At 48.2% G+C, this 23687-nt stretch overlaps 2 protein-coding genes across 2 annotated transcripts; one reads left to right on the top strand and one right to left on the bottom strand.

Moving 5' to 3' along the window:
- Positions 1-968: 968 nt before the first annotated feature.
- On the bottom strand, positions 969-14693 carry ADAP2 (ArfGAP with dual PH domains 2). The gene is made up of 10 exons (XM_065415744.1): positions 14600-14693; positions 13148-13278; positions 12527-12618; positions 9730-9815; positions 8167-8285; positions 7312-7458; positions 5041-5124; positions 3364-3426; positions 1769-1846; positions 969-1187 (listed from the first exon to the last, which is right to left on the bottom strand). Exons 1-10 carry the CDS (start codon positions 14691-14693, stop codon positions 969-971), a joined length of 1113 nt encoding a protein of 370 aa, XP_065271816.1.
- A 1102-nt stretch (positions 14694-15795) lies between these two features.
- Positions 15796-20049, top strand: TEFM (transcription elongation factor, mitochondrial). The gene is made up of 4 exons (XM_065415765.1): positions 15796-15885; positions 17660-18129; positions 18347-18496; positions 19559-20049. The coding sequence occupies exons 1-4, from the start codon at positions 15846-15848 to the stop codon at positions 19991-19993; spliced, it is 1095 nt and encodes a 364-aa protein (XP_065271837.1). The 5' UTR covers positions 15796-15845; the 3' UTR covers positions 19994-20049.
- The last annotated feature ends 3638 nt before the right edge of the window (positions 20050-23687 follow it).

Below are 23687 nucleotides of genomic sequence, written 5' to 3'. Positions count from 1 at the left end.
CCTTCCTCCCCACCCCAGGTGCTGTACTGAGCAGAGCTTGGCCAGGCAGAGGGACTGGGCCCTGAGACTGCACCGCAAGCACTTGGGATTTAGGGTCTGGCTTGATGGTGCATTCAGTTACATTCAGGGTATGTGGCTTCCCCCCAGACCTGTGAATTCTCCTTTGGCTCTGCGCCTTTGACCCTCCTCATGTTCATTCCCCTGCTGATTCTGCCTGTCAGTTTTGCGAGCTATTTTCAGCCATGCCTGTGAAGCCCTATTATAGCTGATGCCTCCTTTGGAACATTTCCTACCTGCAGCCAGGAAGCTCTGAGGGCTGAGCCCAGATGACCAGGCTGGCTACACCTTCCTCTCCCCACCCCGCCAATACAGTGCTTCTCTGCAGCTTGAGAGTTATGGTGATGTGAGTCATCAGACCGAACCATCACAGAGCTTCCAAGAAACAGGAACCCTGCCTGCCCCAGCGGCTGGGCCAGCGCCAGGGGACCAGGTTCAGTAGTGTCTGTGAAGCTCTCAGAGGCTCTGGTGAGGACAGCCATAGAAATGCTCCTAAGTAAATCCCTTGTTTGGCCATGATTTTTAAGCTGACGTTGTCCCACTGGTCATGAAGCGACAGGGGGCAGATTGATCCCTACACTGTCACAGTTGCCAGTGCAGAAGCAGCTTGTGCCCCCTCTATTCAGGAGATCTGGAGACCAGTGCAGCCCCAATTCAGTCTAGAGCTTCCCTAAGTAGTTGCAGGGACCCCAGTGGGGTTCTGCTGGGGCACAGGTCCCTCTTGGCCATGCCCGGTACCACCCACACTCTTCTCTGCTCTGCCCATGGCTGCTGCGCTTGGGCAAAGCAGCCCTACCACCAGGGATATTCGCTGAGGGGACCCTAGCACCAGCCTAGCTGGCATAAAGGGGCCACAGAGCAATGATGAACCAGGCACAGAAAGTCCAGTTTTCTAGAACTCACCACTAGTCCTAGGCTGTCACAGGCTGGGAGAGGACTTCATTCAAAGCCGCTATCCACTCCTTCTGCTCCCTGTCATTTTCACACACAAACACAAACTTCCTATGTGGCGTGACTATGGTGAGCCCAGCTTTCCACCTCTTCCCCCTGACTTCTCTGGGCAAGCCAGCCTGGACCTCATATCCCTGCTCTTTGCTTCCAATAAAAACTCGGCCCAGTTCAAAGGCATCCTAGGTAGGAGAAAGCAGGACAATCACGGACCATATTACAGGGGTTCATTGCTGCTCAGGGGTGGCACCATGCTGTCATCGGAAAGGCAGGAGCAATAGGTTCCATATGGAGGGGAAATTGCCCTGGACCCAGTGTAGGTGGACCCAGGGGTCAGGGAAAATCCCTGAGATTTATAAACCCAAAAGCATTCTCAAAATAGGGAACTGCAGATTTTGGAGCTGGCGGGGGCACGCTTGGTCATACCAAGACCACAGGGAGGATGTCCTGTGTTTAAAACACAGCACTGGGAAAGCACAGCGCTGGGGTCCATTCCAGGCTCTGCCTTATTGTTCATCTTACCCTAAGTACCCTAGACAGCTGCTACCCAGGGGCAGGGAGGTGGGCACAGCCAAGCTTTCAAAAGAGCTCAAGGCCAGATCTCCACGTGCTCTGCTCCCAACGTGCACAGCTCTCTTGAAAATCCAGCCACTCGCTACGGGGCCCAAATGGGTGCTGTCACCGGAGGGTGGGTGGGACAGAAACAGCCCCATCCCTTCCCTCTGCGAAGGGGCTCCGCTTACAGAATGAGGGGTCCTCTTACCAACGGGTCTTTAAAGTAGAGCAGGTTCCTCTCCTGGGAGTCCAGGCTGAACCAGCGCTTCTTAAAGGCCTCCTTGTGCTACAGAGAGAGAAGCAGCTCTTTAATGATCGGCTCCCAGGACCAGGGGTTCTGCCAACTCATGGCAGGCCTCTGGTATCCTGCTAACGCTGTGCATTGGCTCAGTTTCAGTTCCGCAGTTCTGTGGTTCACCATTGAGCCTCACTTCCCTTCCCCCTCAATGTTAACACGAGTGACTTATGTACATTCGTTACCAACGTATAATCTTCAGCGTAGGCAGAAATGGAACTGAGCCGCTCGCTCCTCTGCGCTGAGCTAGGCAGGCCCTTCTCTGGGGCTTGCTGCTGCTTCCGCAGAATTTAGACTTTCATTAAAAAAACAAGTGTCTCTAGCCCTCCTGGTTGGGAGCCTTCCAAGGCCAGGTGCCATGGTGCTACCTGCAGGCAGACATACTGAAACAACTCCTGTTTACCCTGAAGCAGCCTAACAAACGCTACTTTCAGACCAGCATTATGTGCGTCACTGCTGATCCTTTAAGCAGTAGCACGGACTCAGGATGAAGCCTGAGTGTGTGGGGGGGGAACTAGGGAATGTCAGAGAAGCAACAGAGCCTCACCACTTGGTTTCCAATCTGACCCCTGGTCGTGATTCCAGCAAAGAAAACTGAATTCCCCCATTCCACTTACTGAACCAGTGGGCTAGGACTATGGGCCTCCATACAGGAGGAGAACAGATAAGGGCAGAGGATTGCATTAGGCTGATCAGCATTGTAATGCTTCTGCTATACTGGGTGTTATATGGTGTTACAGACCTGCAGTTAACAAAGAAGCTCATGATACAGCCACCTCCTTGTGATAAATAATATAACTTTGCAATTCCAGAAATACTGGCCCCAATCATTTCATCACACTTTTAGTTTGTCACACCGTAGAAGGAACCCTCAAAGTTATCTTCATGCAGAAATAAAACAGGATCCCAAAACACTTTATAAACTGAAATACAGTCTATTCCAGGGGTGGCCAAACCTACTGGCCCTCCAAGCCACATACGACAATCTTCAGAAGTTCGAGAGCCAGGGATCACCTGCTGGGAGCCGGGGGTTGGGGCTTCAGGCACCTGCCAGGGTTCAGGGCTTCAGCAGGAGCAGGGCTGAAGCCCCAAGCCCTGGCAGGTGCGCCCTGCAGGGCTGAAGCTCCAAGACACCCCCACCCCCGCTGTGCAGAAGCCCCGAGACCCCCTTCCATGCTGGGCAGAAGCCCCCACTGCACCCCCCTGCTGCACGGCAGAGGTCCTGAGCTTTCCCCCCGCCCCAGTCTGGTAGGTGGAGAATGGGGTGGGGGTCTCCGCGAGCTGCACTTTAATGGTAAAAGAGTTGCATGTGGTTCACGAGCCACAGTTTGGCCACCCTTGGTCTATTTCATTTAACTGGGGCTCACTTAAACATGACTCCTAGCAAACTGCTTCATCATAATCATGGCAGTATTAGCAAACATACTACTTCAGGGGAAGAGTCATGTTTGGCTAGTGCCAAGCATTTAAATGGTGCTTAGCTAGGTATGAAATTCAAGTGGAACTACCTTTGGCCCTGTTTTCTCCATATAGCCTTCTTTGAAATAATTCCTTGTAATCCTGGGTATGAGCTAGAAGAACACAAGAGACATTGGTTACCAGCTCAGTCACACCCAGCGTTCTGGTCTAATTTGTCAAAGCAAACAATCAGCAGGGTTTTGCTTGTTTATCTGTCTGTCTACTTAATAAAGGGAAGGAACATATGTTCATTCTGTTAAGGGTCACATTTTAAATGGAGACCATATTTTAGATCCCACGCTTGATCTACCTTTGTATACTGTATGTATACAGCATGTTCCCCCTTTCTACGTTGTCCTGAGCACTCCCTACCAAAGCTTACCTGCTAACCGGTACTAAATGAGCTGTTGTCTGGTTATATTGGAAGTGGAGACGCTAACCCTACCTATGCCTGATCACGTTGGGGACAGAAGAAAAACACACACACACACACTCACTCTCTCTCTCTCTCTCTGTCATGTCAATGGAAAGGAGAAACACCAACTAAAATGCAGAAATAACCTGGAAGCTGCCCGATTGATTGGCAGACTCCACAGGGTGTCTTTCTGCTTACGGGAGTAACATTCAGTACTACACTTCTGTGTATGGCTGACCATGGAATACTCCACTAGGAAAGGACCAGTGCTAGCATCTACAGGGATATGAAGGGGTTAATGGAGTCTAGCCTAGGTGCCAGAAGATTGAGAGTAACTAGCCATTGGCAGCACTGGAGAGAGAGGATGAGAGGGCCTGATGGGATGCATGGAAAGTCAGACTGTAAGTGACTGACAAATATAACATGGAGCGTGAGGGTCACAGCACATGGACAGAAAGAAAATGGCTAATGGAGAAACAAAAATTCAGTCAAGCCATTAATTCCCCATTATGGGCTAGAGAAGCTTAGAAAGAGACATCTGGTCAGTTTGAGAAAGGATGATATTTTGCCCTTACACAGCGTCTGAAAGTTCCTTTAAAGAAATCATTGAATGATGCTTCACAAGACCCCCCTTCAGGTTGGTCATTATTACTAGATGGGTAAATTGGGGCATGGAGAGATGAACTGACTCAGCTGAGTAAGCAGCAAAGCTAAGAACAGAACCCAGAAGTCCTGGCTTCCAGTCCCTGGTGCTTGCCATTAAACCTGACTTCCCTCTATTTATTTTATTTATAGCAAATGAATCCCAAAAAAGAGAATCCCCAGCAGTTCAGGTTGAAAGATCCTAAGAACATATGGTGCCATGGAGAAAACAGATGTATGGTCTCCCAATAGGTCTTATCTAAACAAGCATTACAGAACTACACTCTACAAAATGGCCTCTATATGTGTTTGGTCGGCAGCTGTTTATACACAAAAGTTACAATTCCCACACAGAGGAATTTTTGCCCATGCCCATCAGGTACTTCGATATCTAAGTACCCAGTCTGCGTGCATCAGGGCCAGCTTCCCACATGACATTGCTTCCACATGCAGATCTTGCAGGCGGAAGTTTGGTGGCGAGGCTGATGTAGGCTGGAAATTAGGTGCCATATGAGTCTCTATCAAAGCCCATCATTGTGGTCCCTCCCACCCCGCAAGAAGGGAAAATGAATGCAGGAGGAATTCCCAACGCCGTGCTCCTATTGAAGAGGGCACAAGCACAGAAAGGAAGATGATGCTTTTTCACGCTTAAAGCACCTTCAGTTCTCACCTCGGCCTCAGGAGCGGTGGGGAAGGCGGTTCTAAGGTAATGGAAACGCGCTGCCCGAATGGCATTGAACCAGTCAACAATTTCCTAGGGGAGACGGTAAATACAGATGTAATGACAGGAATAATGTGGTGGGATAATGCTGCTGCCTCTCTATAGCACCAGTCACCCAAAGGGTCTGCAAACATTTATTGTTTCTTCCAGCAGCACCTCGGGGAAACTGAGGCGCAGAGAGGGTGACTCGCCCAAGGTCACATAGTAAGTCAGTGGCAGAGCTGAGAAGAGAACCCAGGAGTCCTGCCTTCCAGTTCTTAGAAAGACATTTCCTAGAAAAGACCAGCGTCGACTGCCATTAATGGGAAGTAGCACACGTTGCCTGTGGTTCATGTTTGGGATGAATGAATCACATTAACACATTACAAATATAAGGTATATTAATTATCACTATTCATAATCATAGAACCATAGGAACATAGGACTGGAAGGGACCTCGATAAGTCATCTAATCTAGTCCCTGCACTGAGGCTGGACTAAGTATTACCTAGACCATCCCTGGCAGGTGTTTATAATAAATTTGAGAACAATGCTATTTTAGTCACTGTTACAGCAACACCTGTACTGGGATCAGGCGTCGTGGCCTGTTCTCTATGTGTTTCCAAGACATCCCAGATATTAAGACATCAAACATCAAGAATAATTTAGAAAATGCCCTTTCAAGAAGGTTCTAGGTATAATGGGAACATTCCTATTGGGATACTGATTAGACTCTAACTCACAGAGACTGTGGGAATAATTTTTAATTGATTCGATGAGCACTTGCTTAAAACCTTTTGAATTTGGATTTGTCTTGGGTGTGAGTACCTGGCTTGAGGAACAATCATGCTTCTGAGAAAATCAGAAAAACCTCTGTAGATTTGATCTAAGACTGAGAGTTGTTTTGGAGAGAATTAAAATGTACAACATGCCGATACTCATGAAAAACACTGTATAAAATAGAGACCATCACAACACTTCCTTGAATATAATTGCAGAATTGTATAAGTCAATTATACAAAGTTAGGTCCCAATCCTGTAAAGACTCATGCACGTGCTTAACTTTTGGGACAGCAAGTCGACCCATTGACACTAATCACAGCACATGAAGTAAGCACGTGTAAGTCTTTGCAGGGCCAGGCCCTTACTAGGGTTGCCAACTTTCTAATTGCACAAAACCGAACACCCTAGCCCCGCCCCTTCCCCAAGGCCCCTCCCTCGATGGCTCGCTCTCCCCCACCCTCACTCACTTTCACTGGGCTGGGCGAGGGGGTTGAGGTGCGGGAGGGGGTGAAGGCTCTAACTGGGGAGGGAGGCTCCAGGGTGGGGCCAGAAATGAGGGGTTCAGCGTGCGGGAGGGGGCTCCGGGCTGGGACAGGGAGTTGGGGTGTGGAAGGGGTGAGAGCTCTGTCTGGGGGTGTGGGCTCAGGGGTGGGGCTGGGGATGAGGGGTTTGGGGTGCAGGAAGCCTCCATGCTGGGGGGTGGGGCTGAGGGATTTGGAGTGCAGGAGGGGGCTGCAGGTTGAGGGGTTTGGGTATGGGAGGGGGTATGGGCTCTGGGGTGGGGCTGGGGATGAGGGGTTTGGGGTGCAGGAGGGGGCTCTGGGTTTGGGGGGGCTCAGGGCTGGGGCAGGGAGTTGGGGCTTGGGGTTGGGGCACAGGCTTGCCTTGGAAGGCTCCCAGTCAGTGGCGCAGCTGGGCTAAGGCAGGCTCCTTACCTGTCCTGGCTCTGCACTGCGCCTCGGAAGGGGCCAGCTGGTCCGGCTCCTAGGCGGGGGGCCAGGAGGCTCCAAGCACTGCTCTCACCCGCAGGCACCCCCCCAGCTCCCATTGGCTGCGATTCCTGGCCAATGGGAGTGCAGAGCCAGTGCTCGGGGCAGGGGCAGCGTGCGGAGCCAGACCTGCTGGCTGCTTCCAGGGCACAGTACAGTATCAGGACAGGTAGAGACTAGCCTGCTTTAGACCTGCAGCACTGCTGACCAGACTTTTAACGGCCCGGTCAGCAGTGCGTTCCGGTCGAAAATCAGACACCTGGCAACCCTATCCGTTACAGAGCAGCAGGAGACAGATATTAACGGGTACTTGTAGCTCATAATACTGTAGAATTCTGCAACTATAGTCTGCAAATCTCTTGTGATTTCAGCTGAGATTGAAAGAGAGAGATGCAGAGACATCTTCCATGTTACAGACTCAGTGTTCAAGAGTCTACCTTATTAATTACAAAATCAATGTGGTATTTACCTTTCCACTTTCATGATAGACAAAGAGGTTCCTTGTCTGACCTTCTTTGCTGTAGGTGATCTGCAGCCCATGAGGGTTTCTGATTTTCTCCATCTGGAACATTGCGTTCAGATCCTTTACGCTGATCACAGCTTTCGGCCCTTTAGACTGTGGAATGGAAAATGTCACCGGGGCAGCAGTGACCTTACAGAGGCTAATCAAGAACTATGGAGACAAATGACCAATAGGCCCCTGTGGAGCTGCAATGTCTGATGCTGGCAAGGGCACTGAACTGACCACCCAGCACTAACTGAAGAAGCCTGATGCCTTGATTACCCGCGTCACGTATAAACCACATTTTACTCTAAAGAATGACTTTTTCTTTGAGAAACGATGCTGTGCAACTCCAGTCTCTCCAGTCTGATTGTCTAGAGAACCATAAATTACAGGTTGCCATAGATGGTAGACATGCGTGATGCGGGAGGGACGAGGTGGAGTGCAGGGTCCTATGCATGTGCATCGAGAGAGCTCTGCTGGTAAAACCAGAGGTGACTCCTGACAGCAGAACCCTTCTTCCTCCTCCTGCTCAACTGCTCAACTCTCTTTCCCCTGGTTCACCAAAGAGACGGGGATGAGGCTGCCGGGGGGCCAGAGGAGGTGGGGAGAAGGGCCAGGTGCTCCCACGTAGGAAGGGAGCTGAATCAGACATCACAGATGTTACCTGGCACAGGGTCCCCAACCCCCCCTTCAAATGCAGGGTTGGGCCTGGCAGCAAAGTCTAGAAAGCAGCAAAATGTTCAGTAGTTGTGCCTATGGGGACAGTGATGGTGCACTGGTCAGACTGGACACTGACCGGTCGCCGGCTGGGGCACTCACCTCTTTGGTGTAGTACTTCAGCACACCTTCCCTTGCCGACAAGAGGAACTGCCTCTTCAGGAACTGCCTGCTGTCCCGCCCGCGCTTCCACAGAAATCCTTCACGGCTGCCTGCAGACGCTAACAAGAGCAAGGGCGCCTCAGAGCTAGAGCCAGGGCAGCACACGAGCCGGGCAGTTTGTCTAAGTGGATTTCTAGGCACTCATTTCGCCTTGGAACTACGGAGCAGTGGAGAACAACCATCTTTCCTTCAGCCTGACGCCGGGACCCAATCCTGAGAGGCACTGGATGTCTCCCGGGACGGGGTGAACCTCCTGGAGGTCGGTGAGAATTCCTCAGGTCCAGGCTGAGCCTAGCACGTTTTGGGCACTCCTGCCATCTAACTAACACTGATGACATGCTTCCATCATTTTAATGTTCTCTCTTCATAACCCTCCCTGGACTGAAAAGCTCCTTTCTATAGGAGGAATATTAGACACTGGAGTGGAGTGGTTAGAGCAAGGACTTGGAAGTCTGGACTCCTAGATCTTAGTCCTGTTACTTCTTTTGCAGGATCGAAGTCAGTTAATCATTCTGTGCCTCAGTTTCCCCACCTGTACAATGGGAAATCTGGATGCCTCACAGAGTGGTGGGGAGAATGACTGACTGTTTGGAAAGCCTTTGGGAGCCTCACGAGGAAGCACAGGCTATAGCTCTCCTACTGTTCTCTGTTACAATTCACAATCTCCCGGGTAGAGCAAAGATCAGGACCGGATTTTCTCCGAACGAAAAGTGTGCTTCCTTCTAACCCTAGTGGTGTTGCTCTGTATTCCCGTGGTGAGGGTAACTGCTAAACAAATACAAGCAGCTTATATGATATGGGCTGACAATTATAACTCCAGTTGAAGTTAACAGTACCTGCAGGGGCTAAGCTTCTCTGAAGATCAGGCCCGAAGGGAATGTCTAGACTGCAGTTAAACACCCATGGCTGGCCTCTGTCAGATGACTCGGGCTGTAAAACTGAGGGATAGACGTTGGGGCTCATGCTGGAGCCTGCGCTCTGGGCCCCTTCTCCCAGAGCGCAGGCTCCAGCCCAACTGTCTACATTGCACTTTTACAGTCCTGCAGCCCACGCCGAGCCAGGGCAGCCAGGGGTGTTTAATTGCAGTCTAGACATACCCTGCAATGACTTGTCCGAGGTCATAGAGTCAGCCGGAGAGCTGGGAATAGAACCAGGTCTCCCAACCCCGCTGCTCCAACAACGGCCCATGTTGCCTCCCTAAACCAGGCACCTGGGTGCTCACATTGGACTTGAGGTGAGAAAATGACCGTTTTAGTTGCCTAAAGGCCAATCTGAGTGTCCCCATGTGGGATTTCTTATTCAGATGCCCACCCTCAGAAGCTGGGCCTCCCAGGTGAGAGGATTTGGGCTGGCCACTCAGACAGATCAAACAGGACGAGGGTTTCGCAGCTGACTGAAAACAAAGTCGCTCCAGCTACTCCTTGGCATCAGGCTGACACACACAGGGTTCCAGTTCTTGGGACTTGGGCCTCACCAGACTAAAAACCCTCCACAGACAATCACCTGAGGAACCTGTTTCATGGCAGACACTGGTGGCAACAAACGCTTCCCGCTCGTATTTAGCTCTGATCCATTGTTCTTTTAAAACCCTGAAGAGAGGAAAGACGGGTTAGTTGGATCAACCTATGTTTCCTTTCACTGACGTTGCACAGCCCTTTCCAGCGACGTACAGAATGAGGCCAACCAATACTTCCTGACACATAGAAATAGACAGCTTCTGCGTGGTGCAAACTCACTCTAATTCCCCTGACTCCAAGGAGAGCAACTGAGGCCAGCAAGAAAATATAACTGGGAAGGTGGGCAAAACATTTAGTAACCGTTTGCCTAGGTAACACAGGCTGGTAGGAATGGCTATGTGCTGGCAGCAGAACTAAAATCACGCTCATGTTATTTCTCTGGCTGCAGTTTCCAGGCAAGCTGCAAGAAGAATCTTGCTCCCTAAAGGGCAGAGTAATTAACACGTGTGTTTTTGTGGGGAGGCGGAAATATAAGCGGCGAACGGGAGGAAATGAAAACCACCCAAAGAACTAGCCCAGCTTTCCTAGCTCTCAGATACACCAGAGAGATGCTGCAAAATGGAGTTTGGGGCGCATTCGGATCCCAGTCAGAAACCACTGCTCCTGGGAGGGTTCAACACAGAGGAATTTGCAGATTCCCTGCCTGCACCATGCAACCTAAAGCTGGATGACCTGTTCCCATCTCGGATGCTGGGATGTTTGTGAGCAATGCCTTGTACGACGAATCTTTGGGCTTGAGGCGAAGGCAATGTAAATTGACAGAGCCCCACTGATTCGCGGCAGAAGAGGCTCTGATCCTTAGATTGCAAGCTCTTTGGGGCAAGGATCATCCTGTTACATCCTGCTTAGCACAATGGGGCTGTGACCTCTAGGTGCTACTGTGACCCAAATAATAATAGCAGTAATAAGTCACTGTGAATTGTTGAAAACATCTGGGACTTAGAACTGGAAAATGCTCTGGGACACGCTGGAGCTAAATCACAGGCAGCCAAGCCTAGAGTAACACAGGGAGAGTGGGGAGTTTTCTCTGATCGATCCTATCGCTGGAAAAACCAACTCCCCACTTTCTGTTCTCACAACCTTGGGCTCTCCTCTATAGCCTGGGACCAATCCTTAAACTGGGGGAATTCACGTAACAAGGCAGGCTTGAAATAGGAAGTGGAGCAGAGTGAGGGGGTAGAGGAAAGAATCATAAAATTGTAGGACTGGACGGGACCTCGAGAGGTCTAGTCCAGTCCCCTGCACTCATAGCAGGACTAAGTATTATCTAGGGGAACTCCTGTTATGCTGGAACACAGGGCTGGGATTAAGAGTGAAGCCCAGGAGGGAGATCGGGAAAGCAGGGGAACTCCTATAATTCTACAGCACAGACAGGCCTGAGAATGAGGGGGAGTCCAACTAGAGAGCAGATCCCAACAGACCTCTCATTTAATCCTCTCTTTCCTACTTTAGTTCCTTTAACCTTCTATTCCAGCCTTTTGCATCTTCTTAAAACCTCAGGTGACATCTCGGTGCTGACTTCCTGCTCATTCTGAACATGGCCTGAGAACCAGGTCAAGGCCCTAATTGCTTAGCCAAGATTAGGGTGACCAGATGTCCCGATTTTATAGGGACAGTCCCGATATTTGGGGCTTTGTCTTATATAGGCATCTATTACCCCCCACCCCGTCCCGATTTTTCACACTTGCTGTCTGGTCACCCTAGCCAAGATTAATGTCAGAGTCAGTGACAGAACCCAGGAGTTCTGACTCTGCTAATCAAGGACCTGCTCCTGCTACACTGAAGACAATGTCAAAACTCTCAGACCCAGATCCCTAAAGGTATTTAGGCACCTAATTCCCATTGATTTCAATGGACATTAGGCATTTAAATATCTTTGAGGATCTGTGCCCCAGTGACTCTACTGGAGCAGAATTGGGTCTCAAGCCAATGGCGTGCACATGGAAACTTAGTCACGCTTTTACAAAGTTGCTGAGTTAATCAATAATATTTAGAACAGGCCTAATCCTAAAGACGGGAACATCACATCCAACCCTCCTGAGCTTTAGCGCCAGGTCTAGAATTCACGGTCCAGGCCTCTCTCTATTATAGAGGTTTTTAAGGTCAGGCTTGACAAAGCCCTGGCTGAGATGATTTAGTTGGGGTTGGTCCTGCTTTGAGCAGGGGGTTGGACTAGAACCTCCTGAGGTCCCTTCCAACCCTGATATTCTATGAGAGCCAAACTGGTATCCCCAAAACCTATAACTCATAGACTCATAGACTTTAAGGTCAGAAGGGACCATTATGATCATCTAGTCTGACCTCCATGATCATCTAGTCTAACCTTTGTTTTAACATCCAAACTCCAGGACTGCTCCCCATCTCTGTTAAACCTCCTCCACACAAATGCATGGAACTACTGTACCGGTTTAACAACCTTCAAGGTACAAATTGACACTAATGGGGATTGAACCTGTGGTTGTTAGGCTCCTAGACACCAGAAATCCTAATGTTTAAGCCATTAAACCACCTCTCAGAGAAAAAAAGTTTACAACTACAGCCCTCAAACTGAATTCATGGCTCACATGCTATTGGAAACAAGAAGATAAAAACATAAGTCACTTAATGACATACAAGGTATGGCCAAGATACATGATTCTTTCCACTGCAGCCCAGCATGACCTGACATTCATTCAGATTACCGAACATGCTATTGGGAATTGTTCGTGAAGACACATTTATGGGGGGAAGCAACAGTTACTGACTTGCAAAGGTTTGCAGCACTGAATAAGATAGCAGCTTACAGGCAGTCCTTGGAATGGGGGATGTAATAGAAAGGTGGGACTTTTGCCTCATATTTAGCCTTGGCCCAGAGATTCCCATGCGTCTTCATAAACTGCAAAACAAAAGACATTTCAGTTATCTGACTGGCAACCAGAAAAATCAATACTGTGACATGAACATGGAATGAAACTAGGATCAAATGCAGCATTGTGCTCTGCTCAGATTGTGCATTTTGCCAGCCTCCCCATGCCAGTATGTGTTTGTCTCTAGTCATTTATAATCTCCTCTATACATACACCTCTCCACAGGGAGTTGGGAGGCTGAATTAATGTTTGAAAAGGGCATCGGGATGCTCAGATAGAAGACACTATATATGTGAAAATCATTGTGTGCCTATAAAACACAATGTGCACTTATGGGGCTATATAAATAATACATCATAATACTTTAGAGGCACAACCACCTATTAGCGTGCTTTGATTTGACTTGTGGGCAGAGGCAGCCCAGATTTACCAGCAGGGATTAATTTGGCTCCATGTGGTTTTTGTTAATCTGACCAGGCTATTTTGGAACACGGGACAGAAAAGGCTGTGCTGAAATACAGCAGAGTGGGCGTGAATTCTTGCTTTCTCCATCTGTACCTCTACTAGATCATTCTCCCAGAAGTCAAGGCGGATGGATTTGACCCTGCTGACTTCAGGAAGGTTGCGATGAATCCCGGAGCAATTCAAACAAATGAATATTCCAAGCTTGTAAGAGGCCCACTCAGGATCTAAACACAAATTGAAAGAAGGCAATAGTGCAATATATAATAAAGCATGTAGCAAAACACTGAGAAGGGGACAACCATATGCAGGGTTCATCTTCTAATCCAGGGGTAGGCAACCTATGGCACGGGTGCCGAAGGCAGCACGCGAGCTGATTTTCAGTGGCACTCACACTGCCCGGGTCCTGGCCACCGGCCTGGGGGGCTCTGCATTTTAATTTAATTTTAAATGAAGCTTCTTAAACATTTTAAAAACCTTATTTACTTTACATACAACAATAGTTTAGTTATATATTATAGACTTCTAGAAAGAGACCTCCTAAAAATGTTCAAATGTATTACTGGCACACGAAACCTTAAATTAGAGTGAATAAATGAAGACTCGGCACACCACTTCTGAAAGGTTGCTGACCCCTGTTCTAATCAACACCACACTAGAAGCTGCATCAAATCCAACCCATGTGTATGTGGAACTCACTCCATTGCAGTCAATGAAATGGCACCTGCTTACACAAGCAGGGAAAATGGCCCGTTATTCTGCAGCTTTGCCATCAAACATCTGTTTTAAAAATAAATGTGGATGACAAGCTAGAGAGGAAACCTGTACATATGGGCAGGGCGAAGAGGCAGACTGGAGCTCAGTGTGCTGCATAAGTCAAACTCAGGGGGGAGGGCGGGGCACATCTACACTAGAACTCCTGCAGCTGCACCACTGTAGCACAATAGGTGGTTCTTACATCAAGGGAAGGGGTATTTCTTCTGCTGTAGTAAATTCACCTCTCTACATGTAGCGATTCTTCGCTTTGCCTAGCCACCTCTACACTGGGGGTTAGGTCGACCTAACTACAGCGCTAAGGGCATGACATTTTCCCCAGCCTCGAGCAAGGCAGCCAGGTGGGTCTAATTGTTAAGTGTAGCCCAGGCCTCACACTCCATTCAAATCAAATGCAGTGCTTGGCTGCTGCTTGGGATAGCAAGAGGGAGAGTGGAGTGGGGGATGCACACCACTTCCCGGGTGACCAAAGGAGAAGGGGGGGGGGGGGCTAGAGTGTTTAAGGAGGGACAGGGAGGTCCTGAGTGATGAGACGTGACTAGGGACAGAAGAAGTCCTGGATAATGGAGAGGGGGAGAGATCTTGAGAGAGTGGTACGGGGGATGGAGAGAGAAGTCCCGAGCAGGGGGTGGGGGTATGGGCAAGGGAGGGAGGGGTGTCCTGGGGGAGTGGAGATTCAATCTGGACAGGGACTGAGAGACCGCGGGGAGGGGACTTGGGAGGAGGCAGTGGGGAGACGAGGTAGCCTTGCACCCTAGGGACATTTCCTCTTACCGCGTGTCCCGCAGTCTGCGCACTGGGAGTTCCCTGTCCCGGCTGCTCTCAGCAGCTCTAGTAGCAATGTCTTGTTGAACTCCCGATCCACCATCCTGCCCCTCGCCGCTCCGCCCGGGGATGGCCACACGCTGCCGCCGCCCCGAGACTGCTAGGGCGAGTCTCCAGCCTAGCCCGGCGGCAGCAGCACCGGCTGCACTTCAGCCGAAGTAGCCTAGAAATGAGGAAACGTGACTCGTGCTCCAGCCCTGGTGGGAGAGTGGGGGAGGCTCGGTCACCGCCCCTCAGGGCGCTTCCTCCCCCTCCCACCGGCCCTCAGCCCCCCAGATCACCACTGCCCCCTGCCTCTCTCTCGCCCGGGGCTGCACGGCCCAGGGGAGCCCCCCAGCCCAATGCAGGAAAATCATAGCAGATAAGGGTTGGAAGAGACCTCAGGAGGTTCTAGTCCAATCCCCTGCTCAAAGCAGGACCAACCCCAACTAAATCATCCTAGCCAGGGATGTTGTGTTGGTGGAGGAACAACGCTGGCCAGGGCGAATTCTCGGGGGAGGGGGGGGAGAACAGAACAGACCCCCCCCCCTTTATCCTGCTCTCTTACAGCAGAACGTCCCGCTCCTCTCTGCCGCCCCCCCCCCCCCCCGCCGCCTCCCTCGCTGGCCAGGGGAGAGCTCTGGGGCAGTACTGTGGGCAGCCCTCACAGATGGAGTCTAGGAGGGTTGGGGGCTCTGGGGCTGTGGCTCACACAGATCAGACCCTGGCGGGTTGTGAGCTCTGGGTTTGTGGCTTTCACAGATCCGATCCTAGGGGGGTTGGGAACTCTGTGGGCGGTGGGTCACACAGATCAGACCCTAGGAGGGTTGGGAACTCTGTGGGTCACACAGATCAGACCCTAGGGGGGTTGGGAACTCTGGGGGCTGTGGGTCACACAGATCAGACCCTAGAGGGGTTGGTAGCTCTGGAGGCTGTGGAACACACAGATCAGACCCTAGGGGGGTTGGGAACTCTGGCGTTGTGCCTCTCACCCTGGGGCTAGGGCAGTTGTGGCATTGCCCCGCCCCGCTATGTTGCGCTATTCCCCCCGTTTGCTGGCAGTACAGGGGAAGGCCACTGTGGGGAGCCAGGCCCAATCTCTCTACTGCCCGGCCCAGGCTGAGGCCGGAACGTTTCTTACCAGCCGTGCGGGCCGGGGCCTCTTTTGCCCTGACGCACCGGGGGAGTGGGAGGGTGGCCCGGCGGGGTAGGCAGGATGAGTTTCAGTGCCTGGCTCCCGAGCCTCCTCCGGAGAGGTAGAGATGGGGGGGATTCCAAGGGGGGTCGGTCTGTCTGTGGGAGAGGGAGGGATTCCAAGGGGGATCGGTCTGTCTGTGGGAGAGGGAGGGATTCCAAGGGGGGTCGGTCTGTCTGTCTGGGGGAGAGGGAGGGATTCCAAGGGGGGTCGGTCTGTCTGGGGGAGAGGGAGGGATTCCAAGGGGGGTCGGTCTGTCTGTCTGGGGGGGAGGGAGGGATTCCAAGGGGGGTCGGTCTGTCTGTCTGGGGGAGAGGGAGGGATTCCAAGGGGGGTCGGTCTGTCTGTCTGGGGGGGAGGGAGGGATTCCAAGGGGGGTCGGTCTGTCTGTCTGGGGGAGAGGGAGGGATTCCAAGGGGGGTCGGTCTGTCTGTCTGGGGGAGAGGGAGGGATTCCAAGGGGGGTCGGTCTGTCTGTCTGTCTGGGGGGGAGGGAGGGATTCCAAGGGGGATCGGTCTTTGGGGGGGGGAGGGATTCTGGGGAGTGAATCTGTCTGTCTGTCGGGGGGGGGGAGGAATTGGGGGGAGGGAAGGTTTCCTCAGGGGGTCTTCCTGGGAAGAAGTGTCTCCCCCTTTGTGCTGAGCAGGGGGTACCTGGTTATGGGTGATAGGCAACAGCAGAAACCTGCTGCTTGGGAGTTGCCTGGCCCTTATCTGTGCCCTTGGTTGCCCTCCGTCAAGCGCTGGCCTGACACACTAGTCCTGTTGGACTCCTTCCTAGGGGCTGATCAGACAGCACCGAGCATGTTTTGGGGGTGACAAGATTGATGAAAGAGACACGCTCGCCAGCCCCAGAGAGCTCTTCTTTCTTGTAGCTGGAAGCTCATCTCTTTCACCCACAGAAGTTGGTCCAGTAACAGATATTGCCTCCTGCACCATGCCCCTCTAATATCCTGGGACTCTCAGGCTACAACTACACTGCAAACAACGCTTTCTGGTGATCTTTCAAGGTTCACCCACGTACCCGGTCCAACACTAAAACAAACACGCAGAGTTAAGCCTCCCCCCCGCCCCTCTCCAATGCCTTATGGACAGCTTCATAGTGTAGAGGAGGCCTCTCTGACTGGTGGGGGATTTGCCCTCCGAGGCCCATGGATGACACTGCTCTTCTACTGCTGCTCTTATTCACTATACCTTGATGAATTTACCTTGACAGCCCTGTGGACTAAAGTGGTCCATTTGCCTGCAATAGGCAGTGGCAGTACAAACCCCGCTTCTTCTCCAATGGGCCTCAAGCCAACCTTGGTTCAGATTAGCAACCTTTATGGCTGAGAAGGTAATTCAGTCTCCATGCTCCTTGCTGCTGCAGCTAGCATCTGGTGAACAGCTAGTAGTAGTTGTGAATGTGACAGTGGTAGCTTTTGTGAAAGTGATACTTACCCCCTAAGAAAGAGACTGAAACAATCCACTAATTTCACAGGTCATTGAACATCTATCCAATGGGTTTGGGTCATTACTTACCAGGGCTAGATTTAAGTGGGGTCATAGAACACTTAATGGGTGGCAATACATTTCAATTAAAAAACCACCAACACAAATAGCAGAAGTTTAAAATGATGGGTGGCCCTTTTCTCTAACTCTGAATTTTTCTATAACCTGTTTGAAATGTTAGATTTCTGATGCCAATTTTAATTAAAGGGAATTAAAAAGCTGGCCAACACTTTTTCTTTGTATGCCACAGAAGTAAATTTGTGAGGTGGGCGCCTCACAATGAAGTATGGATGTATGTGTTCAGTAAGTTAATGAATACACTGTTTTAACTCATTTTTTCTTCAGGAAGGTATTTCTTTCATGTCCCTTTGGGTTCATGTCAGCTTCAGTCCCTGCACCATTCTTGGTGTCAGAAAAAATCAACATCTGCTGTACAACACAACTGTATCAATTCCCCAACGATGAATCAAACCTTCAAGACACCAAAAGATGCACTCTCTAATTTGTACTCCTCTGAACAACAATCTGCCATCCTGCAAGTGCTCAACACGGCATCTGAGAGAGAGCTTTCCGCCATTAAACTATTGCAAGGAAGAAAGTCTGTCAATGTAATTGAGCATAGGGAAAAATATGGACCATTTCAGAACTTGCAGAGTTTATTGAACGTCCCTCTCTTTCAATATAAAACTGTTGTTAAGGTGTGTAACTTTATCCTCAACCCATCTGAGAAAGGAGATAGAAGAGAGAGAAAAATACAAGACACCAGGCCTTCAATGAGGTTTATTAAACCTGAAATAGAGAGAGAGAGGTTGGAGGTATACAACATTTTAAATTTGATTTTTATCAAGAAACTACTTATTTTCAGAGTAAACTTCTGTTATTCCCATAAATCAATTTTAATAATAATTCATCAATGAGTAGATATAATACATTTATTTTAAGAAGTGGTATTTTTCCCAAGACATCAAATAATATTTAGTACTTAGTGATTTACATCTTAAAAATGCATAATTTTTTTTTTCTCCTTTTCAGACTTTAGATAGCATTGTGTCTGTTGTTTTTGGCACCCGTAAAATTGCATGGGCTCATGTTGATCGAAATCTAGCAGTTCATGACTGGCAACAAGAAAAGTGTGGTAGATTCATGAAAGGAACCTATATTCCAGCAGTATATCTGGAAGAAGTAAGTAGCGCATGCTTGAGACTTTAATAAGCGTCAACTCCTCCCCTTGTAGCTCTGTTAATCTTAAATTGCTTATTCTTAGGGCTGTCATAGTACAGTATGTAAAAATTGACAATTTTCCAAGGCAGGGCCTTTTTAGCAATTCTTTTAAGCTGTATTTATTTTGCTAGTTTGATCTCATTAGAAATCCTTTAGAGTTGAAAACAGACCCTTATAACATTTGTAAAGAAGAACTGTAACTATGCAATCAACCTTTGATAAAGAATCTAGCAGGTTAGTAGCCCTTAAAATGTATCCTATAGTCAATGTGTGCAGGATGCAGGACTTGAGTTGCAGATGGAAATGGGAAGGCTGGCTTCTTTCCAACAGTTTTTTTGGATCTCTGCAAGTACAAGAGTCTGCAAGAAAGATGCACCCACTCCCTCCCTCTACACTGCAGGTAGACATCCGTGACTTGGGCTCACAGGGCTCAGGCTGTGGGGCTGTTTAATTGTGATGTAGACGTTCTGACTCATGCTGCAGCCCCAGCCCTGGGACCCTCCCACCACACAGGGTCCTAGAGCGTGGGCCATTAAACAGCTCTGCATCCTGAACCCCATATGCCCCAGTCATCTGGCATGAGCCAGCCATGGGTTTTTAATTGCAGTGTAGACATACCCTTAAAGTACTTACAAATGCTACGGCTGAGCTGCTTGTAATGGCCACTTTACCACAGTATTTATAGTCTCTGACACCTTCTTAGTACAATTTGTGTGTGCTAGAGGACTGGTTAACTTTCTCCCATTTTCACCATAATTGCAGTTTCTTTAAATTTAGGCTGAAACAAGTGATCTTCAAAGTAATACAGAAGCAGAGTTTGTCAAAAATGTGCAATTTGGACACTTTTTTCATTGAAATTCCCACAAAGTGGGTAAAGTTCTCATGAAGACTACATTCCACTTTTGACCAGACAGTTACGTTTCTTATAAAAACCACCTTCATCTTTGAGAGACAGTAACCATGAAATCTGTTGCTTTGATTTCTGGTTTAAATGAATCATGCTTATTTGTTTCCCCCTTCTAGATTTCTTCAGTAGTTTCTAAGATTCCTGAAGCTGATCTTTATATTCTGGAAAAAAATGGACTGCCTGCTCAAAATTCAAATCTCTTTCCTATAACATTACATCTTCGCACTGTGGAAGCTATGCTGTATGCCCTATTACAAAAGACATTTATGCAAGATGGCCAGCACAAGGTACTAAGTATGGCCCGAAGCACTGTAGGAAAACACTTTGGATTGATGGTAGGAGACTCTCGGTCTAGTGGAATGGACCTGGTGAAGCAGTTTCTCTTACAGTCAATTACCCAAGAACAGCCCCGGTTGTCCTTTCCCCGGAACAAGGTGGTACGTTACAGAAACCTATTTTCTTCAGTCACACAAAACAGAGATGAGGAGATGTGTGATTCATTACTACAGGCTGTAGCCTTCTATGAACTTATATTAAACAACACTACTTAAACCTTTTGCTGTTATGAGTAGAACCACAATAAACTTACATCTAATGTTTTGATCAAGTATCAGATATTTACTGACACATTAAATGATGTGCTGATGAGCAGAAACCAAGTTTATGTGTGCTGTTCACTGCTATCTAGCAAGGCAATCTCAAACTCTGATTTTTCTGTATTCAAAATATCTTTGGAGGACTTGTATGTCACATGAGGCTATAACCTCAGCTGCAGCAGCTCATCCTCCAAATGAACAGATGCTGATTCTTATGCTTTTCTACACACAGAGTTGTTCCTGATTAATTTTGTGTAGAGACATTTATTCAGGAATAAATCCAGAACCATTCCATGTGTAGACAAACGCTTGTCTACAATCAAATATGATGTGTCTTCCAGAGTGATTGTAAAATAAGAGGTGACCTTCCCCACCCCTCTGGTCACATCTCCAGCAGTATCAGTCTACTTTCCTCCTAGTCTTTCCACTTGCCCCAGTGATCCCATCCCGATCTCCCTTGTGCCAACTCCCATCCTCTGACTCTCCCCCTCATACAAACATGTTTTAGTCTCTCCCATCTTAAACAAATCCACCCTTGACTCTACTTGTCTCTCCAACTACTGCTCCTTCTCCCTCTTGATAGACACTCTGGGACTGGTGGTGAACACTTTGGACTTGATGTGTTCCAAGGGAAGGGCTGGAGTAGCTGAGGAGTAACATACCCTATCAGGCCAGAGGTCCACACTGATCAGCCACTGGGTAGTGCACCTCATCAAGCTAGCATATCTCAGCTTTTTGTTATTCCTGGGGGCATTCTGCACCAAAAAATTAAATATTCTACACACAATTTTAAAATTCTGCAAATTTTGTCAAAATAACACTACATAATCACCCCCCTTTCAATTATTTTGGTAATTTATTTCAAAATACCTGTCAGCAAGTATGTCTAACAGTACAGACACACAAAAATTTCTCCAGTGGTAGAGAGTTAAAGAAACCTCTAGGACAACCCAATTCCTGTTTCTCTGGGAGAGGGGCAGAGCCCAGCTGGGGGGCAAGACACCCACAACCCCTCCCCCCCAGAGCCCACCTGCATCCCTTCCCCCCCCCCAGGGTGACCAGATGTCCTGATTTTATAGGGACAGTCCCGATTTTGGGGACTTTTTCTTATATAGGCACCTATTACCCCCCACCCTGTCCCGATTTTTTACACTTGATATCTAGTCACCCTAGCCAATACACCCAAACCACCTCCTCCCCAGAGCCCAGCTGAGGGGCCCCCCTTGCCCAGATGCCTGTCCCCCTCCCTCCCAGAGATCCAGAGGGAGAAAAAGCCTGATGCTCAATCCCAGGCTTGCATGGAGTTGCCTACATGCTGCCCTCTCCTTCCCTCAGAGCATGCTGGGAACTGCAGCTGCCAGGAACCCTCCAGTTCAGGGGTCGGCAACCTTTCAGAAGTGGTATGCCGAGTCTTCATTTATTCACTCTGATTTAAGGTTTCGTGTGCCAGTAATACATTTTAACATTTTTAGAAGGTCTCTTTCTATAAGTCTATAATATATAACTAAACTATTGTTGTATGTAAAGTAAATAAGGGTTTTAAAATGTTTAAGAAGCTTCATTTAAAATTCACTTAAAATGCAGAGCCCCCCGGACTGGTGGCCAGGACCCGGGCAGTGTGAGTGCCACTGAAAAGCAGCTCACGTGCCGCCTTTGGCACACGTGCCGTAGGTTGCCTACCCCTGCTCTAGTTCTCTCTCCCTCCCCCCAGCAGTGTCTTGTGTGTGCAAGCTAGGCTCTGCCATGTTCAGTGGCAGTTAGCAGCACTGCAGCCCATTTCTGTGGGGGAAAGGAAATTCTGCTTGCATGTTAATTTTTGCAAAATTCTGCATTGTGCAGAATTCTTCCAGAAGCATTATGTGCACCATCAGTGGCATTAGAGGCATAAGGGGTATGTGTGTGTGTATGTGTATGTATGTGGGGAGAGGGGAGGCAAAAGGCAGAACTGCAGCACTTCTTGGGTGGAATATTTTTTTGCGGGGGGAAAAAATTCTGCACTGGACATGAAATCTGCGCATGCACAGAATTCCCCCAGGAGTAATAAATGAGGGAGTGGTTGAGAGCTCATCCAGAACTGTAACACCAAACATTACGCCGAGGCCATGCGGGATGCATGTTCCCCTTTCCTCCCCACAAAGAGGACCCAGGGACACTACCCCCACATCTGGGTAGAGGAAGCACTTGAAAAACTTTGAACATTTTTGGCAGGTTGGGGTTTTGTGGCTTTTTTTGTGTTACCAAAAACAAGCATACTTTCTAAACCTAAAAATAAATAATCTGAAATGGGATTAGGATTTGTGTAGTATTAAAACCTTTAAATGGGTTATAGCTACATAAATAACCGTATACAGTAGACACTGTGAAGATAAGTACACATTTACAAACAGTGGGCATATTTTATTCTTTACAAAACTGTACAGAATCAATTGATATTTAAAATATCTAGTGCGTTTAGACCCTTGATACAAATTAAGAGTTGTTTAGCTACCATTTAATAAATATACACCACATTCTGTTGCTTGAAATCCTGCACTAATCTTAAAATAACAATTTACTTTGTCATAAGCATGTTCAGAAGTTAACTATAATAGAAAGAAGCCAGGAAAATGTAGGGTGAAAAAGCAGCTAGAGGGTGCTAAAACAACCGGTCTCCTCAAAAGTTATAGGAATGTCTAATGAATTGATGTGCAATTTTGTGTCCCTATACTGAACCTTACACATCAGTCTTTAGAGCAACACTCCAAACGTGATATTGGCTGTGAAAAGAGGGTATTTAAATAAATGTGTCATTTAGAAAAAAATACTTTCAGGTGATAAAAGGTAGGGGGGTTAGATTACATTTTAAATCTTATCTATCATACTGCCAGAATATAAAGAGTTGTACCAAGGTCTCACCCACAAATTTATTTCCTTTCAGATATAAAACAGATTTTAACCTCAGGTAACTGGGCTGAAGTCTTTCAAATATAAAATACAATATAAAAAAATAGAACACAATATACAAGATTACCAGAAGTTATAGGTTACTAAATAATTCAGAAGTAATACAGATACAGAAGTGTTATTTACAAAATTTTGCCTAATCTGTTTGGGCCCCATCTCTGACTACAGTAAACATTTTCTCCCCATTTAAGATAAACATACTGGCCTGGCAACTGTAAATAAAATGCATGGAATAAAATGAAACTGAGGTATACAAATAAGCAAATTATGAGGCACAATACTTTAATTTATTTCATTTTAAGCATTTTTTACTCAATTTTTCCTAATATATTATTGTGATTAGTTAGAGGCTTACAGTTTTTACAAAAGTCTTGCATCAGGCAGGTTATTTGGCAACTCTTTTGAAGATCCAGGCTGAAACCACTGCCTATGCCAATGAAGCAGTCTTCTCATGGAAAAACACTTTCTTTGAGTGGAACTTGTGGCAATGGTTCATTACTCAAGCACCTCTTGCTACCCAATACATGGATTAATTCTCCTTAATGGAAAGTGCACCTTGAGGGCAGCAATCAGAGGAAAGAATTATAAAGTGGTCCCGAAAGGTGCACAGATAGACTAAATGCTTTTGAACACACTTGGGGTAGATAGAAGCACCAAAAGAACCCACATTTGGATTGTGGAAAGCAATACTATCACAGCAGAAATA

This window comes from Emys orbicularis, chromosome 13 (assembly GCF_028017835.1).
Source record: "Emys orbicularis isolate rEmyOrb1 chromosome 13, rEmyOrb1.hap1, whole genome shotgun sequence".
Taxonomy (NCBI): domain Eukaryota; kingdom Metazoa; phylum Chordata; order Testudines; family Emydidae; genus Emys; species Emys orbicularis.
Note: the sequence above shows the minus strand (reverse complement) of the source record. Positions and strands in the feature narration are given on the sequence as shown.